The sequence below is a fragment of the Loxodonta africana genome, chromosome 4 (genome assembly GCF_030014295.1).
Source record: "Loxodonta africana isolate mLoxAfr1 chromosome 4, mLoxAfr1.hap2, whole genome shotgun sequence".
Taxonomy (NCBI): Eukaryota; Metazoa; Chordata; class Mammalia; order Proboscidea; family Elephantidae; genus Loxodonta; species Loxodonta africana.
The window spans coordinates 154,693,815-154,720,750 of NC_087345.1; the positions used below are offsets into that span (position 1 = coordinate 154,693,815).

The following is a 26,936-nucleotide window of genomic DNA, read 5'->3' on the forward strand; positions in this document are numbered from 1 at the left end:
CCCATGGCCAGGTTTTACAAATGTTCCATAAGTTCCATGCACAGTTTATTTTGGACTACGGGTTCCTATGGCCCCATTCTCCATTCTCCAAAAATCTGATCCTGTCTGCTTTCTATCTTTCAGGTATCCTCAAAGTTTCAGTTCCGCTGATATCACTCCTGCTTTGGGAACCGATTCTTCCTTTTACATCTTTTCAGACACTTCATAGGATTTGGGATGGGAGAAATGTAAACAGCATGTATTCAGTCTGTTTAGTCAATACTTCTTCCAAAGTTCTAAAGTGAATATCTACAGTAATGTTTTTAAGAAAAAAACCCACACACGTAACAAGACTTTTTTACATTTTCCTATCATGTAATGGAGAAATGCAAAGATCCTTTTTTATAAAGTACACACAAATACTTGATTATGTCTTCACAAAGAATTTACATTTTCTTTAAAAAAAAAAAATTCTACACGTTTTTACCTAAATTTCAATAGAATGTTATGGAGTCGTTTCCCTACAATCCCATCAATTCTTTCGAAGCCTTAGGATGCCATGGCTGGACCTTCCGAAATAGCACAGAATCCATTTTAATGAGTTTTACAGGACATTAATTACTATGCCATCACTAATGCTATTGGGTGATCCTACCGCCCCAGAATACTGAATGGGTATAATTCATACTGGGCTCATGGGTGACAGCTTCCACTAAATAACCAAGTGTCTTTTTTTTTTTTTGCCAGACTCAGGCTGGCAATTCCCATCTTGCTAGGAAATCCAGGGGCAAGTGGAGAAGAGACACTCAAAACCTCACAACTGACAATCAGAATGCATTTTCGTATGACGACATAGAGCACAACTGCCTCGTAGGGTTTCCAAGGAGCGGCTGATGTATTTGAACTGCTGACCTTTTTGGTTGGCAGCTGAGCTCTTAACCACTACGCCGCCAGGGCTCTGTAGTGCAATTACATGGACTGACAGCCTCAGAACTGTCATCTTGGGAAACTGCCTACTTATCCCAGGTATGCAGGTACTGCTCACATCATTTTTGGAACCTGTCTTCTGCAACGGCCCTTAGAACTCATGATACAATCTCAACAGAAGCAACAAATCTTCACTCTCCTGAGTAGATACAACTTTTTTTTTTTAAGAGTCCAAAGACATTGGGAGTTGGGTGATCAGGCTGTTTGATAATTTTGGGTTGCAAAATACAGGCATAATTATAAAATATGGAGATTTAACCCTCAAACTATTTTAGCCAATGGTATGCTGGAATCATGTGTATAGTCTCCCAAAATAACTCCTCTGAGGATAGCATTAATTTAGCTGAATAAGCAAAAATGAACAAAAATCTCATATTCACACTCCAGACATGCCATATGCACAGGCACTAAAAAAAGGGTCTTTCTCAAAATGTATCTCCCACTGTCCTACCAAGCTACCTAAAATTCAGAATACCTTCATCTGAAGAACTGACAGCTGCTGGTAAAACACCATACATGCTATGCAAAGGGTAGCATACAGAGCTATTAACATCTTAGCAAGAAATTGTTTGACATAATTGCCAGCCTTGACTGACACAAAGCAATACAGCGTAACTGATTTGGGGAGGAGACTGTCAAAGTGGGCCAGTCACCAGAGGAGACCCTGGAACCAACTTCTAATCTATGAACTGAGCATAACCCCGCCCCCACCTTCATTTCTAGGTATGCATATTAAACAGATCAGACAAACATGTTTGCATGGCCCAAGCATGTGGTGATTTTTATTAAGAATAACTTTGGTTCTATGAATTCCAACCTCAATTCTGTAATACTTTCCATTAAAAACAATTATATAAGAGCAAATACAAAAAATATTAAATTATGAAAAAAAAATTCATTAAGGCCCCCTTTATATATATTATATACACTCAAACAAGTCAAGATTTTTCAGAGTAGAAGAATAAAGTCAGCTGTTATAGCTTAGAAAGCAACACTACTTTACCTACTATGAGACTATAAAACACTGAACTATTTTAAGAAAACCATAGAGTGGAAAATGGAGCCATTTTAGTCAAAAAGTGGCTCAAAGCACAAACTGCTCCGATATGCAAGAGTCCTAGGGGTCTGGACTGTACGGTATTGAGGTGTGAGGGGTGACCAACCATCTTTTTAAACTCAGGCTTATGAGTCAAGCTGCTCTGATGACTGCAAAGAGCTTCTCTATTGTGCATCCCACAGTTTTGTCATCAAATATTACTTTACGCTATTTACAACAACGTCTTCTTTTGGCCAGACCTTATACTACCAACTGCACGTAATTCTCCAGATTTATAAGATTGGGAAGAAAATGGTTTTGTAATTTTTATTTCCCCCACAAAGACTGAGTTCTAGGTAAATTCTAGGAACAGGATCGGTCCTTCTAAAGGACCCTGTCAGAGCCCTTGAGAATTTTATCAAGTGGCAGAGTTGCTTCAAGGGTACAGACCTAGAGATCTAAAAACCAGTTAGACAAAAGGGTATGAGACAGTCCTGAATCTTCATTTTAAAAGTCACATCATTAGTCCATATACACAAAGAAGAACTCTAGTCAATAAGCAATCAGAAGTGTACTTTAAAGATGATCAGTCATCGCACTTTCTTCTCTCAAAAGGAAGTTGGATGGAAAAAATATAGTTACCCTTCCACACTTCAACAGCGAGCTATTATAGAGCAACATTTATCTTAAGCATCTCATAGTTTATCCAAATAATACTTGCTGATGAGATAAATAATCCACTTCAGGTGTAATCGACTAACATGTTCCTCTAACGAGCAGTATATTATCACTGCATTTACTTTTATCTTGATCACATTTAAGATTGAATATGGCCCTAATCATCAACTATTAAAACTAAACTGAAGCATTCCCATAGAAAGCTATTTTCTGCTATCCTTACGAAGGACTCAAAGGCTCGGGATCCAGCTTTCTATGAGCCTCTAAAGGAAACGTAAGAAGAATCTTGAATGTAGAAATCACTGCCTGAATTGACTATATGGAGAACGTACTGAACTCACACAAATGTTTCCATCCTACCCCGAGCAGAATGTACTCCTGCCCACACCAGCTGAATCGGATGAATTCTGCACGTGGATTTTGCTCATCTGCATAGCTCGGCCTGTACTCTGAACAGCATGCCAGCCAGAGTGAGTAAGCTGAGCAGCCTCTCCCGGCCTCGGCCCTTCCTGAGCGATGCAGTGAAGTAGTAGTCATCACCATCAGTATCAACAGCATCGTCACCACCAAGTGGTGAAACAGTCTTTCTTTACAAGAAAAAAGAAAAGGCAACGAAATCAGGAACTATTATTAATCAGCAACTTCAAAGCTTGGATTCTCATGATATTCAAAATGTACAAATACTAAAAATGTTCCAATTAAGTTTCCTTGAGACCAGCCTACATTTGCTTCACATTATTAAAATATCCACAGAACTCCTTACTACCCAGCTCCCAAGGGGAGCTTTTCCCACACTGCTCTCAGAAGAAATGAAGAGATTTTGGTCCCTCTACTTTTTGACACTGCAGTTCGGTTATATGGACTAGTCTCCATTCTCCAAAGGCTTGGGAGAATATTTCATCTCAAAGGACTAGCTCAGCAAAAAATTTTCAAATGAAACAAAAACAAATCCTATAAGCTGCCAAAACAATAAATGGATTTACACGATATACCTTTTCTGAACTTAAATGTCACCATGTAGCATACTATTATACAGAGAACCGAAAGGAACTGAAGTAGGATCAAGATGGGTGTTTACATATTTTTGTTTACATATTTTTAACATTTCCTGCCCTATTTCTAAGTGTAAGTGCCAACAAAGATAATCACTGTGCTCAACGTTAACATTGATATTCTCTGGTGTAAATTCTAACATGGGTGAAAGCATAAATTAAACAAGAACATTTCAGGTTCTCAAAATAGGATTTACAGATATTGAATATAACAGGTAAAATGCATTTCTACGCCATCTAAATTATCTCACAGATGACAAAAAGAAGACTTAAACACAGTTTCTCTAACTTTTAAAAGAAAAAAGGCTCTGTGCCCCACTTAACTTGGATTGCAAGAAAAGCCAAGTAGTGCAACTCTCAAAAATGTATTCCAGTGTCCTCTTTTTTTTTTTTTTTTTTAAAGTCTCTGAACACAGGTCCATTATCCCAACTTATTGTTGGTCAACGTCCTTCTTTTGGCGAATAGAACTGTAACTGTCACAGGCAATTTATCCACCCAGATTGCAAGGGGAGGAAAACCAAAACCAAATCCTTTTTTATGTAAAAATTTTCTGCTGGCTGGAATTCTCTCCAGGGCCTTCTGCCCTGAGATTAAGTGGTGAGGAGACACCTAAAGACACGGCTTCTGTGCGGTGGTGGGCTGGGACATGTGAGGTCTCTGGGCAGCCTCGACCTAGGACTCCTGGGCTTGGGCGACTTCTTGGCCTGTTCTCCTGAGATTCCCTTTTACCTTCACAAACTCTGGGGCATTTTCTTGCTCTTCTTGCAATTTCTGCTGCTCAAGTTCAAGCTAGATGAAATTCAGAAACAAGACAATTATTTGCAAGAAAAAAAAAGAAGCTTTTCAAAATACTCTCTTCCCAAAGTCCCCAACTACTTCATTTCCTAATGAAAAAAATTCTCTCCTGGTTTCTCTCTCTCTCTTTTTAATGTATGTTTCTGCAGGTAATTGTGCACAGCAGGGAAAAACAAATTCTGCACAGTAGGGGAAAACCAATTCTGCACAGCAGGGGAAAACCAATTGGTTGTTACTCCAAACAACCCCAAGAGATGACAAAGAATCTAAAACTCAAGTCTAAGAAAACAAAACACTGAGATCAACACCACAGTTGCTCTGGATTCTTAGTGAAGTTAAATTTCATTACATTGCCTGAAATCCCAACACTCTGCTGTGAATTCAATGACATTTCCCTGTTTTGGCTTTGCCTCCTGGATCTCCGTTAGGTCCTCGATAGAATCCTTGTGTCATCCTTGAATGTGTTTTACCCCATCTGCTGACATTTCATCTCAGATCTTTCTTTCATGGTATATACGTTTACATTTGACGTGTCTGATAAATCCTGCTTGCTCCAACATTCCTATTTCTCAGGACAAAAAAGGACGGACTTCACCTGAATCACCCCTACCTGCTCCAACTTCTGTTGCCGTTTTAATAGTTCTATTTCCAAGTCAGATTTCTTCTTTTGTGCTTCTTCTTCCTTCTGCTTTATTACTTGGTCGCGTTTTCTCTTTTCCATCACTTTCTGCAGTTCTGGTTTATTCTGAGGGGCAAGACCCCTGCAAAAAAAGCATTAACAAAAAGTATTTAAAAAAATATCTAATCTAATGGACACATTTTTCACATCAACAGAAATTTAAAGTATCAGCCATAGAAAAAGGGCCTAATAAATTAGCATGACTGTAATATTTACTACAAAGCTAACGAGTTAATAGACTACACTGGTAGTCTCAAAAATTCATAAGCATGAAAGGGCAAAAGCATCTTCCAAAAGACTATGGAAAATTCATTCATTCCAATACTAATGTGTTGAGCACCTACTGTGTGTAGACAAAGGAGGCTAGTATGGGTAGGGATGGTAAGGCTGGGAAGGCCAAGAACAAGGTGCTCAAACTATGGGTATTATGCATACCAGATGGAGGTGCCCAGAATATGAGATGGCTCCACCTGGAGTTTTGGAGAAAGCTTCCTAAGACCTAGGCCCTGATCCCAGGTATTAAATGTAACCTAGAAACCCAGGCTGTTACAGAAATTTAGACAGCAAAATGACCCTGGAGACCTCTTTCAATCCTCCGTTGCTCAGATCTGAAAGAGGGTTCTTGTGTATCTAAAGGCATGCCCAAAGTTATATACACCACTCGTGAGTGTTAGCAGCAGTCATCTTCCTGCTCCCAGTCCACAGTCCATTGCTCCTTTCACCTAACCTGTTTCAGATCAGATGCACAGTTTATTATTTACAAGTCAAGCTTCTGGAAAGTTCTGTATTTCTGAGAGATAAATGAGGCTGCCATCTCTTCAAATGGGGAGAAATAAAATTTAGGCCACTCACTAGCAACCTTCCATCTAAATTGTCTGAGGCAAGACAAGGGGAAGGCATTCATTAGCATCTCAAGTGAGATTTCAGACCACGTTTAATTTCTAACTAAACCAAAAGACCAAACCTACTGCCGTCAAGTCGATTCTGACTCACAGTGAACCCTGCAGGATAAATCAGAACTGCCCCATAAGGTTTCCAAGGCTACAGTATTTATGGAAGCAGACTGTCACATCCTTCTCCCACGGAGTAGCTGGTGGGTTCAAGCCACATCTTTGGGTTAGCGGCCGAGTGCTTAACCACTGTGCCACCAAAACAAAAAAAGAAAAACCCAAATTCACTGCCATCAAGTTGATTTCGCCTCATAGCGACACTATAGGACACAGTGGAAGTGCATCATAGGGTTTCCAAGGCTGTAACCTTCACTGCAGCAGATTGTCACATCTCTCTCTCTCTCTGGAAGACCTGCTAGCTAGGATTCTCCTTTTCCCTATTTCCCCTGTACTTCCGTAGCATTTCTCCAGTCCCGGCTTTCCAAGGTGCTGACTTTGCCAGCCTACCTCCTCCTCATTGTCTTAATTACTTTAGCCAGGCTCCACTAGCTCTTAAGTATTCTCAACTTGGTATTAAAATTTACTAAGAGCATTTAAAATAAAAATGAAACAAAACCACAGAACAGGAGAAACAGTACAAATTTCAGGCAGCAGAGGGTGTAAGTAACGATTACTTGCACATACTGACATGTATGCACACATACACCTGACAAGGATTCATGCTTTTCTGGACTGCAGGAAATGAGCACGGCTGAATCACCCTGCGGCTCAGAGACCGGCCCTGCACCCCACCCCCACCTTCCTGGTGATGGCTGCTAGTCTTTCGACCTCGGTGGTTGTTCTCTAAACTACTTCAAATCAACTAATGTGACTAATCAACTTGGAGTCATTTGAATAACTGTTAAACCAAATAATTTCAGAAGTATGTGCTCTGGTGATAAATTTAACATCATACTCATCTCAGTATCTTTCAAATTAACACTATCATATCTGTATGCTAATCCTTACTTTCATTGTTACCGTTGTTGCTAGGTGCCTTCAAGTTGGTTCTGACTCACAGTGACCCCTGGTGACAGAGGCGAACTGCCCCATAGGGCTTCCTATGCCCATGCAGTAGTGAAGAGCTATAGTTGCTAGCCAAAAGGTCAGCAATTCGAATCTACCAGCCGCTCCTTGGAAATCCTGTGGGGCAGTTCTACTCTGTCTTATAGGGTCACTATGACTATGAGTCAGAATCTTTATGGGAGCAGACTCCCCCGTCTTTGCTCCTGTGGAGCCGCGAGCGCGTAAGCATTGTACTGCCAGGGCTTCCTTCTTACTTTCACGCTTGCTGGTTAAACTAATTATACTTTAAAAAAAAAAAAAAAAACTCTGGCATCTCTCCTACCTACATATTTTTTTTTAATCACATGAAAAAAAATTTTTGTCACTGTTGTTTACGATATAAAAGTCAGGTATCACTGAAGATAAAGAAACACACAGTCCCAGTAATATGTATGTCCCTACTTTTCCAACTTTCATTAGCAGAACTTTTGGCAAAAAATAAAAATATCAAATTCAGTCAAGACTCCAGTGAAACAAAAACGGCAGGTTACTTTTATGACTTCATTTGTTTCAGGTATTAAATGGTATTGGGGGGCAGAAGCATAGAAATAATATTCTGAAAATTAAATCCTTCATCAGCCCCATAAAAGATGCTTATGAGTACTTTAACAGCTCAAAAGAAATTGTTTTTAAATAATCTGAGTGAAGACCCACTTAGTTTGACGACTGTCACAAGCCTCAGTATGAGGCTACAGAAATAATTAAGGGGGTTAAATTTTAGGATTAAGAATTTAGCATAATTTAAACTTCAAACATTTTTCTCTCCCTATATTTCAAAGGCAAAATTAACTTCAACTCTTATTAAATTCTTCTGTATTATGCAAAAGCTTCTGAACAAAATTTGATATATGACACATTAAGCTGACATTCCATCGTAACACGTGAATGGGTTTAACTATTACGCAGTATTCATTTTTTGTTCAAAGATCCCATACAATGGTGACAGTGAGATAAAATATTTAGTAACAGGAAACTCAGGAAAAATTGAGCATTTATATGATAAATGCTCTACACTTAGAACATCTAGAAGTCATAAAAACTTAGTTAATATTTTATTATGGTGGATCACTTAATTTTCTGCACTGAATGGAAAAAGGCAAGTACTGCCCACATGATTCTCTAAAACTGGATCAGATGTGCAAAGCTATTTTCAAGACTGAAATAAAGTTCTCCAAATTTTATAACAATTACAGTATCATTGCCCTTGCATGAGAACAGTTGATTCTCTTTGATTCTAGCATGCATAACTAACGAGTAACGTTAATATCTATATAGAGGGACCAGTCCCTGGAGACATCATGCTTGGTAAGGTAGAGGGTGAGCAAAAAGAAGAAGACCCTCAATGAGATGGATTGACACGGTGGCTGCAACAATGGGCTCAAGCGTAACAACGATTGTGAGGATGGTATAGAGCCAGCCAGTGTTTCGTTCTGTTGTACGGAGGATCACTATGAGTCAGAACCAGCTACATGGCACCTAATAATAACAACAACGTATGACTCACGAGTGCTCAAATCCTGGTGGCTTTATAGCACCCAAGACCAACAGGTACTCCTCAGTCAGCTTTCTGAACATGGGGCTCCTGTGACTGCTATACTGGGCACAGTCAATTTTTTAAATTATTTAAAATGACTATGTGCTCTTTGCAAAGAATATACATACATAAAATAAAAAGCGAAAGCACATCCAACATCCCCCATTACACAAATCACGGGAGCAACATTTACAGCCTATTCAATAAGAATTGTACAAGGTAGAAGCCCTGCGTCCTCACCCCTTCCTATTCCTGTACCAGAGAACACTGTTACTCAGAGTGTGGCTCCTGTTCCCCCACCCTCTGCGCCTGCTCATGCATACAGCCCTCTCTTACCCTTCTTCACACCTGCACCAGCCAGCACAGTACAGAAGTGTCATGATTTTGTCACTCCTCTAACTGACCAACATTTAGGTCGTTTCCATTTTTTTTCGCTATTAGAAACACTGAGACAGTAAACTACCTTGTACATTTATATTTGCACTCTTAACACAAGTATTTCCATTGGCTACATTCACAGAAGAAGAATATCTGGCTAAGCGTCTGCACATTTTACATTTTTACACGTATTGCCAAAATGCCTTCCAGAATGACTTTGACAATTTATAATCCAATCCCACCACCAGTGTGCGAAACGTACAGGCAACTCTTAAAGGTATACTTCACGTTTCACATAAATCACTAAATACACCCAGGGGCAGTGTGGAAGAGTCCACGTTCATTCCATTCGTTCTACCCCCACCTGAACTCCCAGTGCACTTAAACCCACATAAATGAGATTTCCTATCACCTGGGAAAGCACTTAGCCAAAGGGAAGGTTGGGCTCAAACCATAAGAAAACCTGCTCGCCTGCTCACCCAGTCGAACAGCTCTCAGCCTAATTTTTTTTCCCAGGGGGTAGGCGTAGTTTGCATTTATCTTTATCTCTCATCTAGTTTGGCCTGCCTCCCCTACATTGCTGGCTTAGCCATTCTTCTCTGCTGGATACAAATGCAAGTACTTCTATCCTGTATCACTAGAACTTCGCATCTTTTTCCATGTTGCACATCAGCCAAGTTTTTATTGAGGAACTGTTTGTCTAGAAAAGCATGGCAAAAGACGACCAACTAAAAACACAGGAGCAGTCTATTTTGAAAGTAGAAACCAAAGCACCAATTTCAGGGATGTGTTTAAGTCGATGATCATTCTGTTTACCTAAAACAGTATTCTTTATACAGTACTAAATTCTATTTTCTAAATTATATTAGAAATATTATTGATTTTTTTAAGACCTCTTAAACACTGGTCTTTCAACAAAAAAAAAGCCTCTTGAAATCTGTCTTTTTATGCCATCCAGAACATCTATAGAACCCGACAACCTGACAAAGGATCTTAACTATCAGACCTATTAGTAAACTGTGACCAGATCCGAATTCAAACAATTTTAACCTGAAACTTAGCTGGGTCCAAAAGATAGTAAACAGAGGGGCTATATTATACAATTGAAAGAGCCTTGCTGAGTTCGAAGACTGTCATGGATTGATTTGTGTCCACCCAAAATATGTGTCAACTTGGCTAGGCCATGATTCCCAGTATTGCATGATCGTCCACCATTCTGACATCTGATGTGATTTTTCTGTGTGCTATCAATCTTACCTCTATGAGGTTAATAAGGCAGGATTAGAGGCAGTTATGTTAATGAGGCAGGACTCAATCTACAAGATTAGGTTGAGACGTAAAAGAGAGAAGGGGGGCCTCCTATCACCACGAAAGCAGAGCTGGGAACAGGGCGCATTCTTTGGACCAGGGTCCCTGCACTGAGACACTCCTAGACCATGGGAAGATTGATGACAAGGACCTTGCACCAGAGCTGATGAGAGAGAAAGCCTTCCCCTGGAGCTAGCACCCTGAATTCAGACTTTCAGCCTCCCAGACGGTGAGAGAATAAATTTCTCTTTGTTAAAGCCATCCACTTGTATTTCTGTATAACAGCCCTAGATAACTCAGACAAAGACCTGTGAGTATTTGTTCTCCTAAGCAGTGGGCTTGCATTTATCTTATGATCTCTTAAAAACTGTAAAAAAAAAAAAAAAAAAACTCTTTGAATTAACTACTACACAGCTTTGAGCCAATGTGTGGCTATTTCAAACAAAAGTACAAGGCTCCATGTAAAACTTGTTTTGTGTTGATCTCACTTCTGACTTCCTCTCATTGCCCCACCACCTTTTCTAATTTTTATTATTACTGTATTTGATTATCTCTATAAATTCCCTTAAATCCTTTGTTTATTTCCAATCTTCCATTCCAAAAAAATACCATAGTGTGATCTTGGGAAGATCCCATAACTTGTCACTGAGTTTTCTCTTACTCGTGTATCAAAGTGTGATGATATCAATATAACACATAGTACGTTATGAGAAAGACCACTGGATAACATAATATATGGGAAGGCCCTGTATAAACTGTAGAAAACATACTTCCAGTACAGAATCAAGTATGGTTATTCCTTAACCAAAATACACATTCCTGATGTGCTGCTTCCCGTTATTTTAGAAATAAATTTTTTCCAAAATTTTAGAAATAAAAATCCTACAGTCTCTAAAAAGGTGTATGTGACAGATGATGAATAAAAGGGAAGAAACTGCTTGAGAAGTTTTCACTCTGAAACCAGCTGTATTTCTAATAAGAGGACTTTACCAAACTAATATTTTACCTTGAAAAACCCAAAGACATAGAATGAGATACACTCATTTGATTCTGAAACCTGTCTTTTCCCTCTCTCTCTCTTCTAAAATACACTTCCAGTCAGACCAGAACCTTTCAAGGAGAAAAGGAAAAAACAACAAATTTCCAGATGATGCCACATGGGAAGTAGAAGACGGATGGGACTAACATTTAATTGTGCATTTATTATATGCCAGGTACCTTAGTAGGTATTTATACATGCTCTTTAATTTTTATAAGACTGTCTTATTCTCTACTTTGTAGATAGAAAAACAGACCTCAGGAGGTGGAGACCTTGTCCAAAATCACAAAGCTAGATCAAGTTAAATGGTGAATCAGGATTCATACCATTTCTCTCTGGCCTGAAAGCCCATGTCCTCTCTATACCATGGAAACTTCAGGGAACACCAGCATTTTCCCTTACCAGTGGAGATGGACCTGGCTAGAGCCAGCAGTGCAAACAAGGCAAAGAAATTGTGGCCCAGAGAGAGACAGGAGAAAGGAGATTTATTTTCAGTGAATGTGCCTATCCCTTTGCTGTGGAGTGGATTCCGACTCATAGCAACTCTATTCTAGACAATTTGGAAATGAGCTCCAGTGCACAGACCTATAAATTTTACAGAGATGTGACCCAGACTACTAAACATAGTCCTACAGCCTACACTTCAGACAACATTTATTCTGCCGATTTTTTGATTTTACCTTTTCCTCTATTCTGACTTGGGAGTCTTTTTCATCGTTTTAACATTTAAAAAAAAGAGTTTGAGCTAGAATGTTTATACAGACCAACCACATCCCCACCCTCATTTTACAGATAAGGGAACTGACTTTCAAGAGGTAAAGACCATCAGAAAATCCTTCACTGGCCACTGTTACTCTGTTTTGGATCTTCCCAACAAAATGCAGACACGACTTCCTAGGCAGGAGTGCTTCCAAACTCTGCGGGCTATTTACAAACTTATTTTGTCCTGTTTTGCTTTGAGGATGATGATGCCAAATTTATTATTTTTTCATTTGTGTGACAAAGAAGCTAAAGCACATTCACAAAAAATCAAATTTGTATTTGACTAAAAAATTAATCCAACAGTACCACAGCGTATGCTGGGGTAAAGAGGGGTAAGCCACATTCCCACTGTCTAGGAGAGATATATTTACAAAGACTTCCTGGGACAGGAGTTACTAGTTCTGGCATGGGTACACTCAGAAAAAAACCAAAAATTCCCCAATCATTTTTATTTTTTATTAGGCATTTCCTCCAAAACTTAATGTTTAATTGGTCTATATATGTTTCATTTTCAGTTGGATGTATACCTACCTTTCATCAGGGTTTAGGAAAAAGGGGTGAATGGATGATCTTATACTCCCATCACTCAAACCAACTGCTTCATTAAAAAAGATCTCAAAAGATTTCTAAATAAAACTTAATTGTCTTAAATAAAGTAACCTTGTATCCTATTAAGGAGCCCTGGTGCAACAGTAGTTAAGCGCTCGGCTGTTAACTGAAAGGTCATCAGTTCAAACCCACCAGCCACCAGCTGCACCTTGGAAGAAAGATGTGGCAGTCTGCTTCCGTAAAGATTACATCCCTTGAAACCCTATAGGGCAGTCTCACTCTGCCCTGTCGGGTCGCTATGAGTCAGAATCGACTCGACAGCAACAGGTTTTTGAGTTTGTTATCAGGTGCCATCAAGTTGATTCTGACTCATAGCGGCCCTATGAACAACAGAATGAAATGCTGCCCGGTCCTGTGCCATCCTCACAATCCTTGTTGTACTTGAGCCCATTGTTGCAGCCATCTGGGTTGAGGGTCTTCCTCTTTTTCACTGACCCTCTACTTTACCAAGTATAATTGATCCCTCCTGATAATATGTCCGATGTACAGGAGACGTAGTCTCGCCATCCGTGCTTCAAAGGAGCGTCGTTCTTGGTTGTACTTCTTCCAGAACAGATTTGTTCGTTCTTTTGCCAGTCCATGGTATATTCAGTATTCCTCGCCAATACCACAACTCAAAGGCATCAGTTCTTCCGTATTCCTTATTCATCGTCCAGCTTTCACATGCATATGAGGCAACTGAGAACACCATGGCTTAGGTCAGGTGCATCTTAGTCTTCAAGGTGACATCTTTGCTTTTCAACACTTTAAAGAGGTTTTTGCAGCCAATTCACCCAATGCAATGCATCTTTTGATTTCTTGACTGCTGCTTCCATGGGTATTGACTATTGATCCAAGTAAAATGAAATCTTTGACAACTTCAATCTTTTCTCCATTTATCATGATGTTGCTTACTGGTCCAGTTTTGAGGATTTTGGTTTTCTTTATGTTGAGGCATAATCCATACTGAAGGCTGTGGTCTTTGATCTTCGTCAGTAAGTGCCTCAAGTCCTCTTCACCTTCAGCAAGCAAGCAGGGTTGTGTCTCCATGTAACGCAGGTTGTTAATGAGTCTTCCTCCAATCCTGATGTCCTGTTCCTCTTCATATAGTCCAGCTTCTCAGATTATTTAAAATGCTCAGCATACAGACTGAAGAGGTATGGTGAAAGGATACAACCCTGAAGTACACGTTTCTTGACTTTAAACCATGCAGTATCTCCTTGTTCTACTCAAACAACTGCCTCTTGGTCTACGAACAGGTTTCTCACGAGCACAATTAAGTGATCTGGAATTCCCATTCTTCGCAATGTTACCCATAATTTGTTATGACCCACACAGTTGAATGCCTTTGCATAGTTAATAAAACACAGGTAAACATTTTTCTTGTATTCTGTCTTCAGCCAGGATCCCTCTGACATCAGCAATGATATCCCTGGTTCCACGTCCTCTTCTGAATCTGGCTTGAATTTCAGGCAGTTCTCTGTCAATGTACAGCTACAGTCGCTTTTGAATGATCTTCAGCAAAACTGTACTTGCATGTGATATTAATGATATTTTGGATTTGGTATCCTAATAAATAAAGTAACCTCGTATCCTCAGCAATCCCAGTCTACTGGCCCTACCCAAAATCACTTAAAAAAGCAGAGTACGTCAGCCCAACATTCAAAATTATTTATGGCACAGATGGGGCTCAGAAACTGTTTACAAATATAAGGTAAATGTTTTGCTCCTCCCCCTAAAAATTAATAAAAACAGAAATGATGACAATAGTCATTTAAAATGCTACTCAAAAACAAACCAAAAAAAAGCATGTTCTTATGTATTGCTAAGTTTAATGCATCTCTAGGGACTTCTCTCTGCTACGTACAAATGTTAAAGCAGGCAGTATTTTTATCTGATCCCTACACTTTTCCAAATGTAAAGGAACTATTCAGAGATTTTACAATTTTAAGAATGTATTTCTCTTCTACTTGAAAGACTCTCTTCCACCTTTAATCCAGTCTCTTCCATCCGAATTTTAACATATGCACTCATTTCAGAAGGGGAAACAGGACGCAGAGCTCGGAATGTCACAGAGAGTGGCAGCTGCAGGGGGCTTTACTCTAGGCTGGAGTTGTAACCTGGCTCAAGGATGCTAGAAGAAATAAAGAAGTCTTAATAAAATATGGAAGGAGCCCTGGTGGCACAATGGTTAAGCACTCGGTTGCTAACCAAAAGGCTGATGGTTAGAACCCACCCTAGTGGCTCTACAGGAGGAAGACCCAGCAACCTGCTTCTATAAAGATTAAACCCCAAACCCACTGCTGTCAAGCCGATCCTGACTCAAACCAACCCTAAAGGACAGAGCAGAACTGCCCCATAGGTACTTTGAGGCTGTAAATCTTTACAGAAGTACACTGCCATCTTTCTTCCATGGAACAGCTGGTGGGTTTGACCCACCAACCTTTTGGTTAGCAGCCTAATGCTTTAACTACTGTACCACCAAAGCACCCAGTAAAGATTACAGTCTAGGAAATCCTATGGGGTAGCTCTACTCTGTCACATGGGGTCACTGAGTTGAAATCAACCCAACATCACCTAAGAACAACAATAGTCAAGAAAAGAAAAGAAATCTTTGAAGCCTTTGAAAACATAAATAAAATTAAATCTAATTATCTTAAAAGTCTCCTAAGGACTTCACTCAAGTTTCAACTTTGCTCAAGAAACCATCTTACCTTTTTTGATTCATAAGAAGTTCTCGGTGAAGATCTTGATGGTTCCGGGATGTTTTGACAGGATTGATTAGTTTCTGGGGTCTAATTAGTTCAGGATTGTCATCTTCTATATAGTCTGGCTCAGCCATGATGTTTCTTGGAATGAGATATGAGTCCTTAAGGTCAGTATCCTCAAATGGGCTGTCTGAAATAGAAAGATGAGAAATACACATTTGTAGTCCTTTTCCTAAGACTTCTCTCACAAGTGCTGAGGCCCAGGACAGATGTGCACAGTATATGACACTAAAAAATGTCATCATCCCGGTCCACTTCTGTACTTCACACAGAAACCTGCTAAAGCTTTCTCAAGGTGACTGGGGAGTACAAGGTAAGAGAAGAGTGTCCCCATTGTTCTGTGTCGCCTGTGACTAAACAAGAGGCCAGACAACTGGGCCATAGTTGCAGCGTGAGTCATGATCAATCACACCTTGGAGTTTCAGGTCACATGAGGTGCTTCCTCTACCACGTCTGTCTTAACATCTACATAATCACTATTAGCACGTGGGCACCAGGTCCAGGTCCTATACTGCTTCCTTCTGCCCCAGCAAATGAATATGGACTATAAATGTACAAGGAGCCCTGGTGACACAGTGGTTAAGAGCTCAGGCCGCTAACCCAAAGGTCGGCAATTGAAACTCACCAGTCGCTCCATACAAGGAAGATGTGGCGGTCTGCTTCCGTAAAGACTAAAGCCTGGGAAATCCTATGAGGCAGTTCTACTCTGTCCTATCTATCGGGTCAATATGAGTCGGACTCAACTCAACAGCAACGGGTTTGGTTTTTGGTATAAACGTAACAAAACCTGACCACCCTGTATCAACGAGGGGGTTTCTAGAGCCCAGAGTAGTGCTTCTTACTCTGTGGTGCTGACTGTCCTCCTTCTCCCTGTACTTGAGTGCCTTCTGGGCTGCATTCTGTTCCTATCCTCTCAGCTCTTTCCTCAGATGTCACCTTCTCAGAGAGACCTGACCTCCTGACTCCCTGTTTAACAACACTGCAATCCCACCCCGACCCCCAGCACTTCCCCGCTTTATCACCACTACGGGTCTTATGTAGAGCATAAGGAGCTCCGGTGGCACAGCCATTAAAGCGTTCAGCTGCTAACCAAAAGGTTGACAGTTTGAATCCACCAGCTGCTCCATGGGAGAAAGATGTGGCAGTCTGCTTCTGTAAAGATTACAGCCTTGGAAACCTTACGGGGCAGCTCTGCTCTGTCCTTAGGGTCAGTATGAGTCGGAATCAACTCAACAGCAACTGGTTTGGTTTGGCTCTACCCTCAGTGCCTAGAACAGTGCCTGGTTCATGACATACACTAGTAGAGGGAACGGTAGTTTTTTCCTACCCTGTAGAGTCGCTATGAGTTGGAATCGACTTGACAGCAATGGGTTTTAATTTTTTGGAGGGAAGGGAGGGAGGCTGGTTTGTAGAAGAGCCTTCTGTTAGCTTTCTGCTGTTGTTATTGGGGGAACTGTGGAGGAATAGCTATTACTGGAGTGTGTCAGAAAGAACAACTCAATGCTAACACCTGGACAAAATCACTTAACCTTTCTGGGCCTTGGATTCCTGAGCAGTAAAATAAAAGGGGCAGATGAGGACCCCTACAGTCCCTCCTCCCGTTTGTTTTTTAATTGCTCATTCTTGTTCAAGTGTGTGTCTCCTCTCCAGTGAGAGAGGCTCCTGGAGAACAGAGTGTATGTCCCCCTCTCCTTACGCCCCTGTAACTAGCTATCTAGGGCAGCGTGCAACTCTAAAGGCTGCTCCATGAGTATCTGTTACATTTGATGAAGACAGGAGAAAAAAAGCAATGGCAGCAAGAGCTGGAACAAGCCTGGTGGCTCATCAGCTGGAGACAGGCCCTGCCGGTCCACTGGTGAGCATCCAACTGCTGTAGAGCACATAGCTTGATGCGGACCCCATCCCTGCTCCCCTGCCCCCCAAATACACCTGGCAAATATTTCTAGATAATTAACACAGCATTTTATGCTTCCTTGTCCTTGTATGACGATATTATCTTTCAAACCAAAAATCAGACACAGAGTTTGACAACCAGGCAGAATATCTGCCTTGGACCTTCCCTAGAAAATCCAGAGCACCTGATTACTAATTCTCTGGCTACTTCTATGCCACAAACACTAAGAGCCTGCTAAACACTGTTGAAAGGGCTATGGGTCAGCTCGGAGTGGCTGCAGTGGGCAGTTAGCAAAGGTGCAGCAGGAGAGCTGGAAGGCCTGCCTGGAGGCCCTGGTTTCACGTTCTGAGGTGGAGAGGCTCCCTGGAAGTTTTTACACCACTGAATAATAACATCGAATTGCATTTCAAACAGTATGCATTGAAAACCACTACCTGAGGGGAACGCAGCCTTTAATTTCAACAACTGGTAGTGATTATAGTAAAGTCCACTATCTCAGAAGATAAGGAAATTCCATCCTTAGGGATAGCATTTGATACTTGCTCTTCGTATTTTTCCCTTTCAAAGGTTCATTCTGGGGCCCAGCTCTATGCTGATCCCAGATTCTGTGCGTTAACTGCTTCCCAGACAGAGAAATACCATTCCCACTGAAAAATTTCACAACTTGGCTAACAAAACAAACATTTATTGCAGCTGAGTTTCCCCATCATCCTGTTTTAGCTCAACTATTGAATCTCAATGCTACCAGGAGTTCATCTGCATATTACCCCATCAAAAAGATAAAATTCAAAATTTAATCCTGAGATTTAAAAACCAGAATTTAGAGATTAAGCTACTTTTCATGTTTACCTAAGCACTTAAAATCTAATCCTACACAGAAGTACTAATAATTCAAATCTTTTTATAACAATCTCCTGAACTATGATAACACATACAGTTTGCAGGTATATTATAAACCAACCAAACACCGAACAATTAAATTTCTGAACTGCTAAAACAACTTCTGGAAAGTTAAAAATAATTCCAACGCATTCTTTAAGAGAATTTGTTTCCCAGGCTGTGCCTGGCAGATTCTAGAAACCCTCTAGCAATACCCTGTGCAGTTCAAGGTACATGAGATTGCAGGCAGACCAGCTCCAGGCCTGGGTTAGCCTGACAAGAGAAGGGCACTCCTTAAAAAAAAAAAAAAAAAAAGTTTTTTTTTTTTTTTTTAGATCCACCTTAATCTCCCCCTCCTCCTGTTCCCTGCCAGGGAGAATGAAGCTGAGGAGAAAAGTACCAGAGAAGCATGACTAAAGTGGGAATTTCTCCCAAATAGCAAATGACTTCGTAAGACAAGCTCCTGACTTGCCCAGCCCCGGGGCAAATTTAAAAATTCAGTCTTGGACCAGGAAGACAGTGAACCCATGTGGTAACCAAAAGCATTGGACAAGGGACCAGGGGACCTTGGTGGCCACAAACACTACACCAAGGCGTAAAAACAATACCTAACCAGAGCAATCTGGCACAGGCGGAGACATGTTTTTCACAGTCTGCTCAGCCCCACTACTGCCGGAGAAAACCCCCCTTTGGCTCCCTAGGCCAGCCATTTAAAAGAACATGGAAACTCTCAATAAATTTTCCACAAATATGCTGCTGCACAAATGCCAAACAGTGATGCTCTTGGGAAAATATTAAACTTATCTTCTCATCAGTTTTATCATCCCCAAAATATGCACTTTTTCCAAATAAGGCAAATATTTCGTATTTAGAAAATGGGAACGGAGGAGGGAGAGATTACTATCGAGGGGAAGAAACATCAGAAACAGAGAATATACACCAAATTTAAACTGGCCTGGGTGAGACAGGACCAGTCAGTAGGTGGCGATAATACCGCAACGACTAGATGCCAGGAGTTAGAACGAGTATTCCCATAACGACAACCAGGGGGAATGGCAGTGATGCCTCGCCCTGACCCTCAGCACCGTTTGTAAAAGTACACACCAAGGGCGTTTTGTCACTTAGAGATACCCCACAAAAGGAATCCATTTTGGAGTCACTGTGTATCTGCCTCATGGCAAATGGCTGGATGTCAGAACGGAACTGTGCCCCACAGCGTCTTCAGTGGCTGACTTTTAGGAAGTAGGCCACCAGGGCCTTCCTCCAAGGTGCCTTTGGGTGAATTCGAACCCCCAACCTTTCGACTAGCAGTCAAGCATATAAACCAAGTGCCTGGGTGGTGTTTGGTTGCTAACTGAAAGGTTAGAGTTCAAGTCCACGAAGAGAAGCCTCAGAAAAAAGGACAGGCAATGTACTTCCAAAAAAACAGTCGTTGCAAACCACATGGAGCGTAGCTCTACTCGGACACATGAGGGGTCGCCATGTCGGCATCAACTCAGCAGCAACTGGGTTTTGCTTTGATTCGGGGTTTTTCTTTTTTTGGTGTATTTGCCCTAGATGTTGCATATGTATAGCTTTTTGCCATCATTTAATGTTCACATCACAGCCCTGTGAGAATTATTATTCCCCACAGCCTCCAAATGAGGCTCCAGAGCCACAAGAGCACGGGCCCTGGATCAGGCCAACTGGGTCCAAATTCCAGCTTTCTCGTTTACTGTGAGGGGTGACCTACGGCAAGTCTCAACTGTTTAAAAAGGAGTGACAGGTTATCCCACAGGGTTGTTATGAAGAATAAATGAGAAATGCATACAAAACACAGTTTCTAAAACAAGGAATGTCGTGTTTTATTAGTGCTGTCCCTGGTAACAAATAACAGTAAGTTAGTAACAATAACACTGTTTATCACTGCCCGAGTTGCTGTTGCGCAGCTGGTAAGCGGGCAGGACAAGTACCTGAGCTTGAGCCTGATTCCCAAGGGATGTTCTTAAGCATTAGGTACAGAAGACACATTTTCTTAAAACGTATAAATGTTTTTATAATCATGTTCACAGTGGGACTAATTCGTAATTGCCAACTGGGAACAACCCAAATGTCCTCTAACAATAGGATAGATAAACAAATTGTAGTGTGTTTATATCATGAAAACACTACGCAGTAACGAAAATGAACAAACTACAATTACGCTTAGCAGCAAGAGCATCAACAGGGCCAAAATCTCACAAATATAATGTGCTACATTGTAATAATTTTGTTATTTCATCCATTTTAAACCATGTTTAGTCCATGAGAAGTAATGGGGTACAGCGGAAAAGACCACAAGGTTTGAAGACCACCATTCTGCATTTCAATCTCAGTTCTGTCACTTAACAGATACATGATTTTGTAAAGAGTTTTTTCTTTTTTTTTTTATTTTACCTAAGTCTTGATTTCCTCAAGCTGTAAACTGGAGACTGCCCATCTACTTTTGCAGGATTATTGTACGCATTAAGGAAAACTTATGGAAATTTTCTACCATACAAATACCTTCTAGCTTACAAATGCCCAATGCTTTGCTAAAAATAGGACTTTCCTATATTGCCTAGTTACATCAAGCTTTGGTTTGGGGTTTATCTTTTTTTGGTGGATTTGCCCTAGATATTGCTCAAAGCCAAAGTAAAAGAAAAAGCGATTCTTAAGTAATCTGGCTTTGCTAGAAAATTAGAGAATTCAAACTAACTAGAAAATGTTGGAAGATGAAAATGAAAACAAAGACACTCTGGAGTTATGAGGAAAAGAAGTTTCTAGGTAGAACAAAACTAACATAAAATAAAAATACATTAGGTTGCTGGAGTAAAGAAGGGGTAAAAATGGTTTAAGAGATGAATAAAATCCTTTGAGGGCCCTTAGCCAACTATTACATCCCCTTGGCAGGAGGCTGACACTTCGTGATTTTTTTACTCAAATACTGAAACAACCCTGCACACCCCCACGCTCCATCTGCGGTGCAGATTCTAGAACTCCCTGGTAGACTGAGAACGATGTGAATTCTGTGAGCAGTCAGTGATGGGAGCAAGGGTTGCTACTCAGCCTTGGCCAACAGCACACATGAAAGCAAAGAGGAGAAGCCCATACTTTTGGCATCCACAGCAGTGTAGTGACACTTAGCACAGTTGTATGTAGGGGGCCCATAAAATAGAGCAATTACTGGAGGAGAAGCCTGTTACACTTCTTGGTCCTGCATGTCCCAGCCTAGTTAGTCCTACATAAGCTGCAAAAGCACAGAACGGTTATCAACCACACGAATGCATTTGGGCTCATCCCCAGGAAAATGGCTGGGTCTGAGTATTAGCCTGAACTCGTTTCAATCTGAGCAAGGCCTTGAAAAACATCCTTCTTGCAAACTGCTATCTAGAGTGTTGACTGTGCTGACTAGTCGAATATTCCTTCAGATAAAAAGTCCTGTGCTTCCAGCCCTCTACGTTTCTTCACAAGGGCTGTGATCTACTTCCTAAAGGAAAGCCGAGGCAGCCAAGGACAAATGCCACCAGTGGGTCACTAACATAAACAGATTACATGAAACAAATGTGATTCAACAAACACTACCTGCAAGCATTTGCCACCTGCCCAGGGCATGCAAATCAGGAGATGGCACCAGGGAAGGGAAGAGGTTGATGAGTGTCATCAAGTCAATTCCGACTCAGCACCCTACAGAACAGAGTAGAACCACTCCTTTGGGCTTCCTAGGCTGTAACCTTTATGAGAACATATAACCAGATTTTTCACTCACAGAGACACTTGTTTTGTCAGTGAGCCGCCAAGCACTTACCCACCGTGCCATGAGGGCTCCTAGGGAAGAGGTGGAGCCCCCATAACAGCAAGGTTGTTTCTATTTGCATACCTATTAGTTCACGTCTAGGAGGTTTTCCCCCAAGAGTCCTAGGGCTTCTGGCTTCTTTTTACGTTACTTTCTCCTCAGCTTCTTCCTGAAATGTGATGCTGTTGACCAAAGTCTAAACCAAAAAACCCATTACCATCAAGTCGATTCCAACTCACAGTAACCCTACAGGACGGAGTAGAACTGCCCCATTAGTCTTCCAAGGAGTAGCTGGTGGATTCAACCTGCTGACCTTTTGGTTAGCATCTATACCTTTTAACCACTGTGCCACGAGGGCTTCAGCTTGAAAATGAGTCTCTCTGAAAACCTTCTCCTGCTTCCCCCTCACTTTTTTGCCCAAACTTCCTTCTCCAAGACTCAGTCCCTAGCCTTATACTCTCCTCTCCGTCTTGCCTTTGGAGACCCCTCATGTGCTTACCCTTCTACTATGTGAAGCTCACAAAGGGATGGCCTGACTCTTACTCATTTTCATCTGCAGACACATCTCATTGTGCCTTCCACATATTGCTCAACTGAATCTGATCAGTTAAAGCTCGGGCCAAGCCTAGGAAAGCAGGGCTCAGATTTATAGAAGGGGCCAAAAGAGGGGACAATGAGGAGGTGAGACATCAGCCCAGACTCTGAACAAGTTCTCTGTGCTCATTTGATCTTGAAGATGCTCAGAGCTAGTTATAAAGTTCCTGCTTCTCTCAATAAGATCAGTACAGGGAACCAACGAACCCAATTTTCCAACCAGCAGACTATTATACCAAAAAACAAACCTGCTGCTGTTCAGTTGATCTGGACTCATAGCTACCAACAGGACAGAGGAGAACTGCCCCATAGAGTTTCCAAGGAATGACCAGTGGACTTGAACTAATGATCTTTTCGTGAGCAGCCATAGCTCTTAATCACTGCGCCACCAGTGCTCCAACCAGCAGACTAGTAAAAAAAAAAAAGCCAAACCTGTTGCTGTCCAGTCCATTCCAACTCATAGCAACCACACAGCACAGAGTAGAGCTGCCCCATTCGGTTTCCAAGGAGCACCCGGTGGATTCAAATTGCCGACCTTTTGGTTACCAGCCATAGCTCTTAACCACTATGCCACCAAGGTTTCCAAAGCAGACAATGTTGTTGTTAGGTGCTGTCGAGTCGGCTCCGACTCACAGCAACCCTATGCACAACAGAACAAAACACTGCCCAGTCCTGAGCCATCCTTACAATCGTTGTTATGCTTGAACTCATTGTTGCAGCCACTGTGTCAATCCACCTCGTTGAGGGTCTTCCTCTTTTCCACTGACCCTGTACTCTGCCAAGCATGATGTCCTTCTCCAGGGACTGATCCCTCCTGACATGTCTGAAGTATGTTAAGTACAGTCTCGCCATCCTTGCCTCTAAGGAGCATTCTGGCCATACTTCTTCCAAGACAGATTTGTTCGTTCATTTGGCAGTCCACGGTATATTCAATATTCTTCGCCAACACCACAATTCAAAGGCGGCAACTCTTCTTTGGTCTTCCTTATTCATTGTCCACCTTTCACATGCATATGATGCGATTGAAAATACCATGGCTTGGGTCAGGCACACCTTAGTCTTCAGGGTGACATCTTTGCTCTTCAACATTAAAGGTCCTTTGTAGCAGATTTGCCCAATGCAATGCGTCTTTTGATTTCTTGACTGCTGCTTCCATGGCTGTTGACTGTGGATCCAAGTAAGACGAAATCCTTGACAACTTCAATCTTTTCTCCGTTTATCCTGATGTTGCTCATTGGTTCAATTGTGAGGATTTTTGTTTGCTTTATGTTGAGGTGTAATCCATACCGATGGCTGTGGTCTTTGATCTTCATTAGTAAGTGCTTCAAGTCCTCTTCACTTGCAGCAAGCAAGGTTTTGTCACCTGCATAACGCAGGTTGTTAATGAGTCTTCCTCCAATCCTGATGCCCTGTTCTTCATATAGTCCAGCTTCTCATATTATTTGTTCAGCATACAGATTAAATTGGTATGGTGAAAGAATACAACCCTGACACACACTTTTCCTGACTTTAAACCAATCAGTATTCCCTTGTTCTGTCTGAACAACTGCCTCTTCATCTATGTAAAGGTTCCTCATGAGCACAATCAAGTGTTCTGGAATTCCCATTCTTCAAATGTTATCCATAGTTTGTTATGATCCACACAGTTGAATGCCTTTGCATAGTCAATAAAACACAGGTAAACATCCTTCTGGTATTCTCTGCTTTCAGCCAGGATCCATCTGACATCAGCAATGATATCTCCTGGTTCCACGTCTTTTTCTGAAACCAGCCTGAATTTCTGGCAGTTCCCTGTCGATATACTGCTGCAGCCATTTCTGAATGACCTTCAGCAAAAAGCAGACTATACTCCCTCTTAAATAAATGACACAAGAAAACTCTCACTAAAAGTTCGTAACACTAATTACTGTATATGAGCAGTGTGTCCTTTGCTATGGAAAAATAACTCAGATTGACGTCTGGTGACGAATAAATATTAGTGTGTTGGCTTGCATAAATACTCTCATGAAGTAATTAGTTCTTCATTAACATGCAGCACATTAATCTGAACGAACCTCTAAGCAACTGAAATACTGCCCAATTAACCGATTTCTTTAATAATTGATTACCTTAAACTCCCTGGCTTTAAAATTGCCTTACATTGCTAAATTACACTTACCAAATAACATTTGACGGATGCCTATTAAGCGATTCAGTTTCTCTCTCCTTGATGAAATCTCTCTAGCTTGATGAAATCTGGAGTTTAAGGACCCTTCATTTTACCAGTGAAGTGTTCTGCGGCCTAACAGTGTCACCCAGTGGTAAAAGGCACAGTTCAGGTCCAGAGCAGCAGCTGCTTCTTAAAAGAAATAATTGTCACAGTTTTTTTTTTTTTAAACTAAAAAGAACAGGAGAAATTTTTTTTTTTTTTGATTCCACTAAGAAAACTTGACTATGTAAATATTTTAAAACATGGGACTGGCACCAGAAGAGAGCCACTCTGCCTCTTGTATATACTTGTATATAACCCGATGCCGTGGGGTCGAGTCCAACTCATAGCAACCCTATAGGACAGAGCAGAACTGCTCCACAGAATTTCCAAGGTTGTAAATCATTATGGAGGTAGATGCCACATCCTTCTCCCAAGCAGCAGCTGGGTAGATTCAGCTGACCTTGCCTTCGGTTAGTAGCTGAGCACTTAACCACTGAGCCACTAGGGCTCCTCGGGAGGATCATATAGTGGTGTGCAAATCCGAGCTTTGAAGAGGCTCTAACCCTCCAGCTGAAGGCAAACATGGTGAAGTACCAGTGACTCAGGGTTAGCGCAGCAAGCAGTAAAGCCAGGGATCATCCTGGCTCACTGTTTTACTGTCTACTCTTCCTGTTCTGCTTGTCTACCATTAGGTCACTTAAATTTTCCAAAGTTCAGCTCCTCCAGAACAAAGGAAATAAAAAGCATCCACTTCTACCCTGAGATTGACTATCTGGTTTTAAAAGTTTTGTTTTTTTTTTTTAACAATAAGTGTTATGAGAAGCTTAATAAACTGAACGTGACTTAACTTCCCAACAACAACAAATCTGTAAAAAGAGATTAAACCAGATGACCCTTAAGATCCCTTACTACTTCTAAAGTTCTATTAATAAAGAAGAGTTCAGCTTCTCTACTGGTCCCCACAGGGAGATTATAACCAAGGGCTGCAGAGCTCAGGCCACTCTGTCAGGTAACCACCCCAGCCAGTTCGATCTGAAGAGGGCGCTCCTTAGATTCCACACACACCCCACCTTGAACTCCAGTCCTCCTCACCCGCTCCCAAGGATCACTGGCTTCTCCATGTGAAATCTACTTTAAGCGGGATTTCTGGTAGAGATGCTGAATTTCCCCGGATGCATCCACCCTCACTCCAAGTGGAAGAGTCTTAACTATTTGGCCTGAGGCTACAACTGCTCAGACAGGAATGGACAATGGACTAGACCTTTTTAGACCAAAACTCTTAAACCTGAAGGCTTTTAGGTATCACAGTCAAGAAAAACTTTTTTAATTAAGACCCTTGAACTAGCAGCAATCACGCACACAATAAATCAAAATAAAATGATGCTTATTCTTTTTTGCATAAAACCACCTATATCACATACATATTACATCATAACTAATAATTTAAATCCTAAAAACTACCTTGAAAACTAAGTCATAATCTAGCCCTATGACTACTTCCCTGGTTTCTCCTGACATATCTCTGCCTACTTTATTATAATCCATGGATAGTCTTCTCGCCCACCCGCCACTAAAGCCCAGACATGAGTTAAAAAAAAAAAAAAAGAAGTTAATAACAAAGTTCTTTCTCCTCATTCTCTTAAATTCAGAAAACCAGTGCCTACCTTCACATATTATGTCTAAGAAAATGAATTTACTACTACCTTTCTGAAGAGTTTTTAGCCTATTAATTCCACTTCTAGGAGTTTATCTCGAGGAAATAATCACAGGCATACACAAAAATTTATGCATAAGAATATTTATCTCAGCACGATCTGTGATTGTGAAAAAATGAAAATCACTTAATAAAGTACAATGCAAAAAAAAAAGTACAATGCAGCTTAAAAGTCATATTAAACAACAAAACGGAAGAGCGTATCAGGTTGGAAAACAGTACACCCCTTACGTTATCAAAATGAAAGCATGAGTGTGTGTTTCTATCTACAGAAGAATATGTTGTTGTTGTTA

At 41.0% G+C, this 26,936-nt stretch overlaps 1 protein-coding gene across 4 annotated transcripts in view; it reads right to left on the reverse strand.

Annotated features, from left to right (window-relative positions):
* Positions 1 to 748: 748 nt before the first annotated feature.
* Positions 749 to 26,936, reverse strand: part of FAM107B (family with sequence similarity 107 member B) — a 79,657-nt gene continuing 53,469 nt past the window's right edge. For 3 of the 4 annotated variants that reach the window (XM_010590716.3, XM_010590717.3, XM_023548901.2), the window contains 3 exons: positions 15,525 to 15,708; positions 5,139 to 5,289; positions 749 to 4,522 (listed from right to left, as the gene is read on the reverse strand). In XM_010590716.3, the coding sequence (XP_010589018.1) occupies positions 4,406 to 4,522; positions 5,139 to 5,289; positions 15,525 to 15,652 (396 nt within the window). In that variant the 5' untranslated portion in view covers positions 15,653 to 15,708 and the 3' untranslated portion in view covers positions 749 to 4,405. Of the gene's footprint in view, positions 4,523 to 5,138; positions 5,290 to 15,524; positions 15,709 to 24,896; positions 25,052 to 26,936 lie in introns of those variants that run through there. The other variant, XM_023548903.2, reaches the window with a different exon arrangement.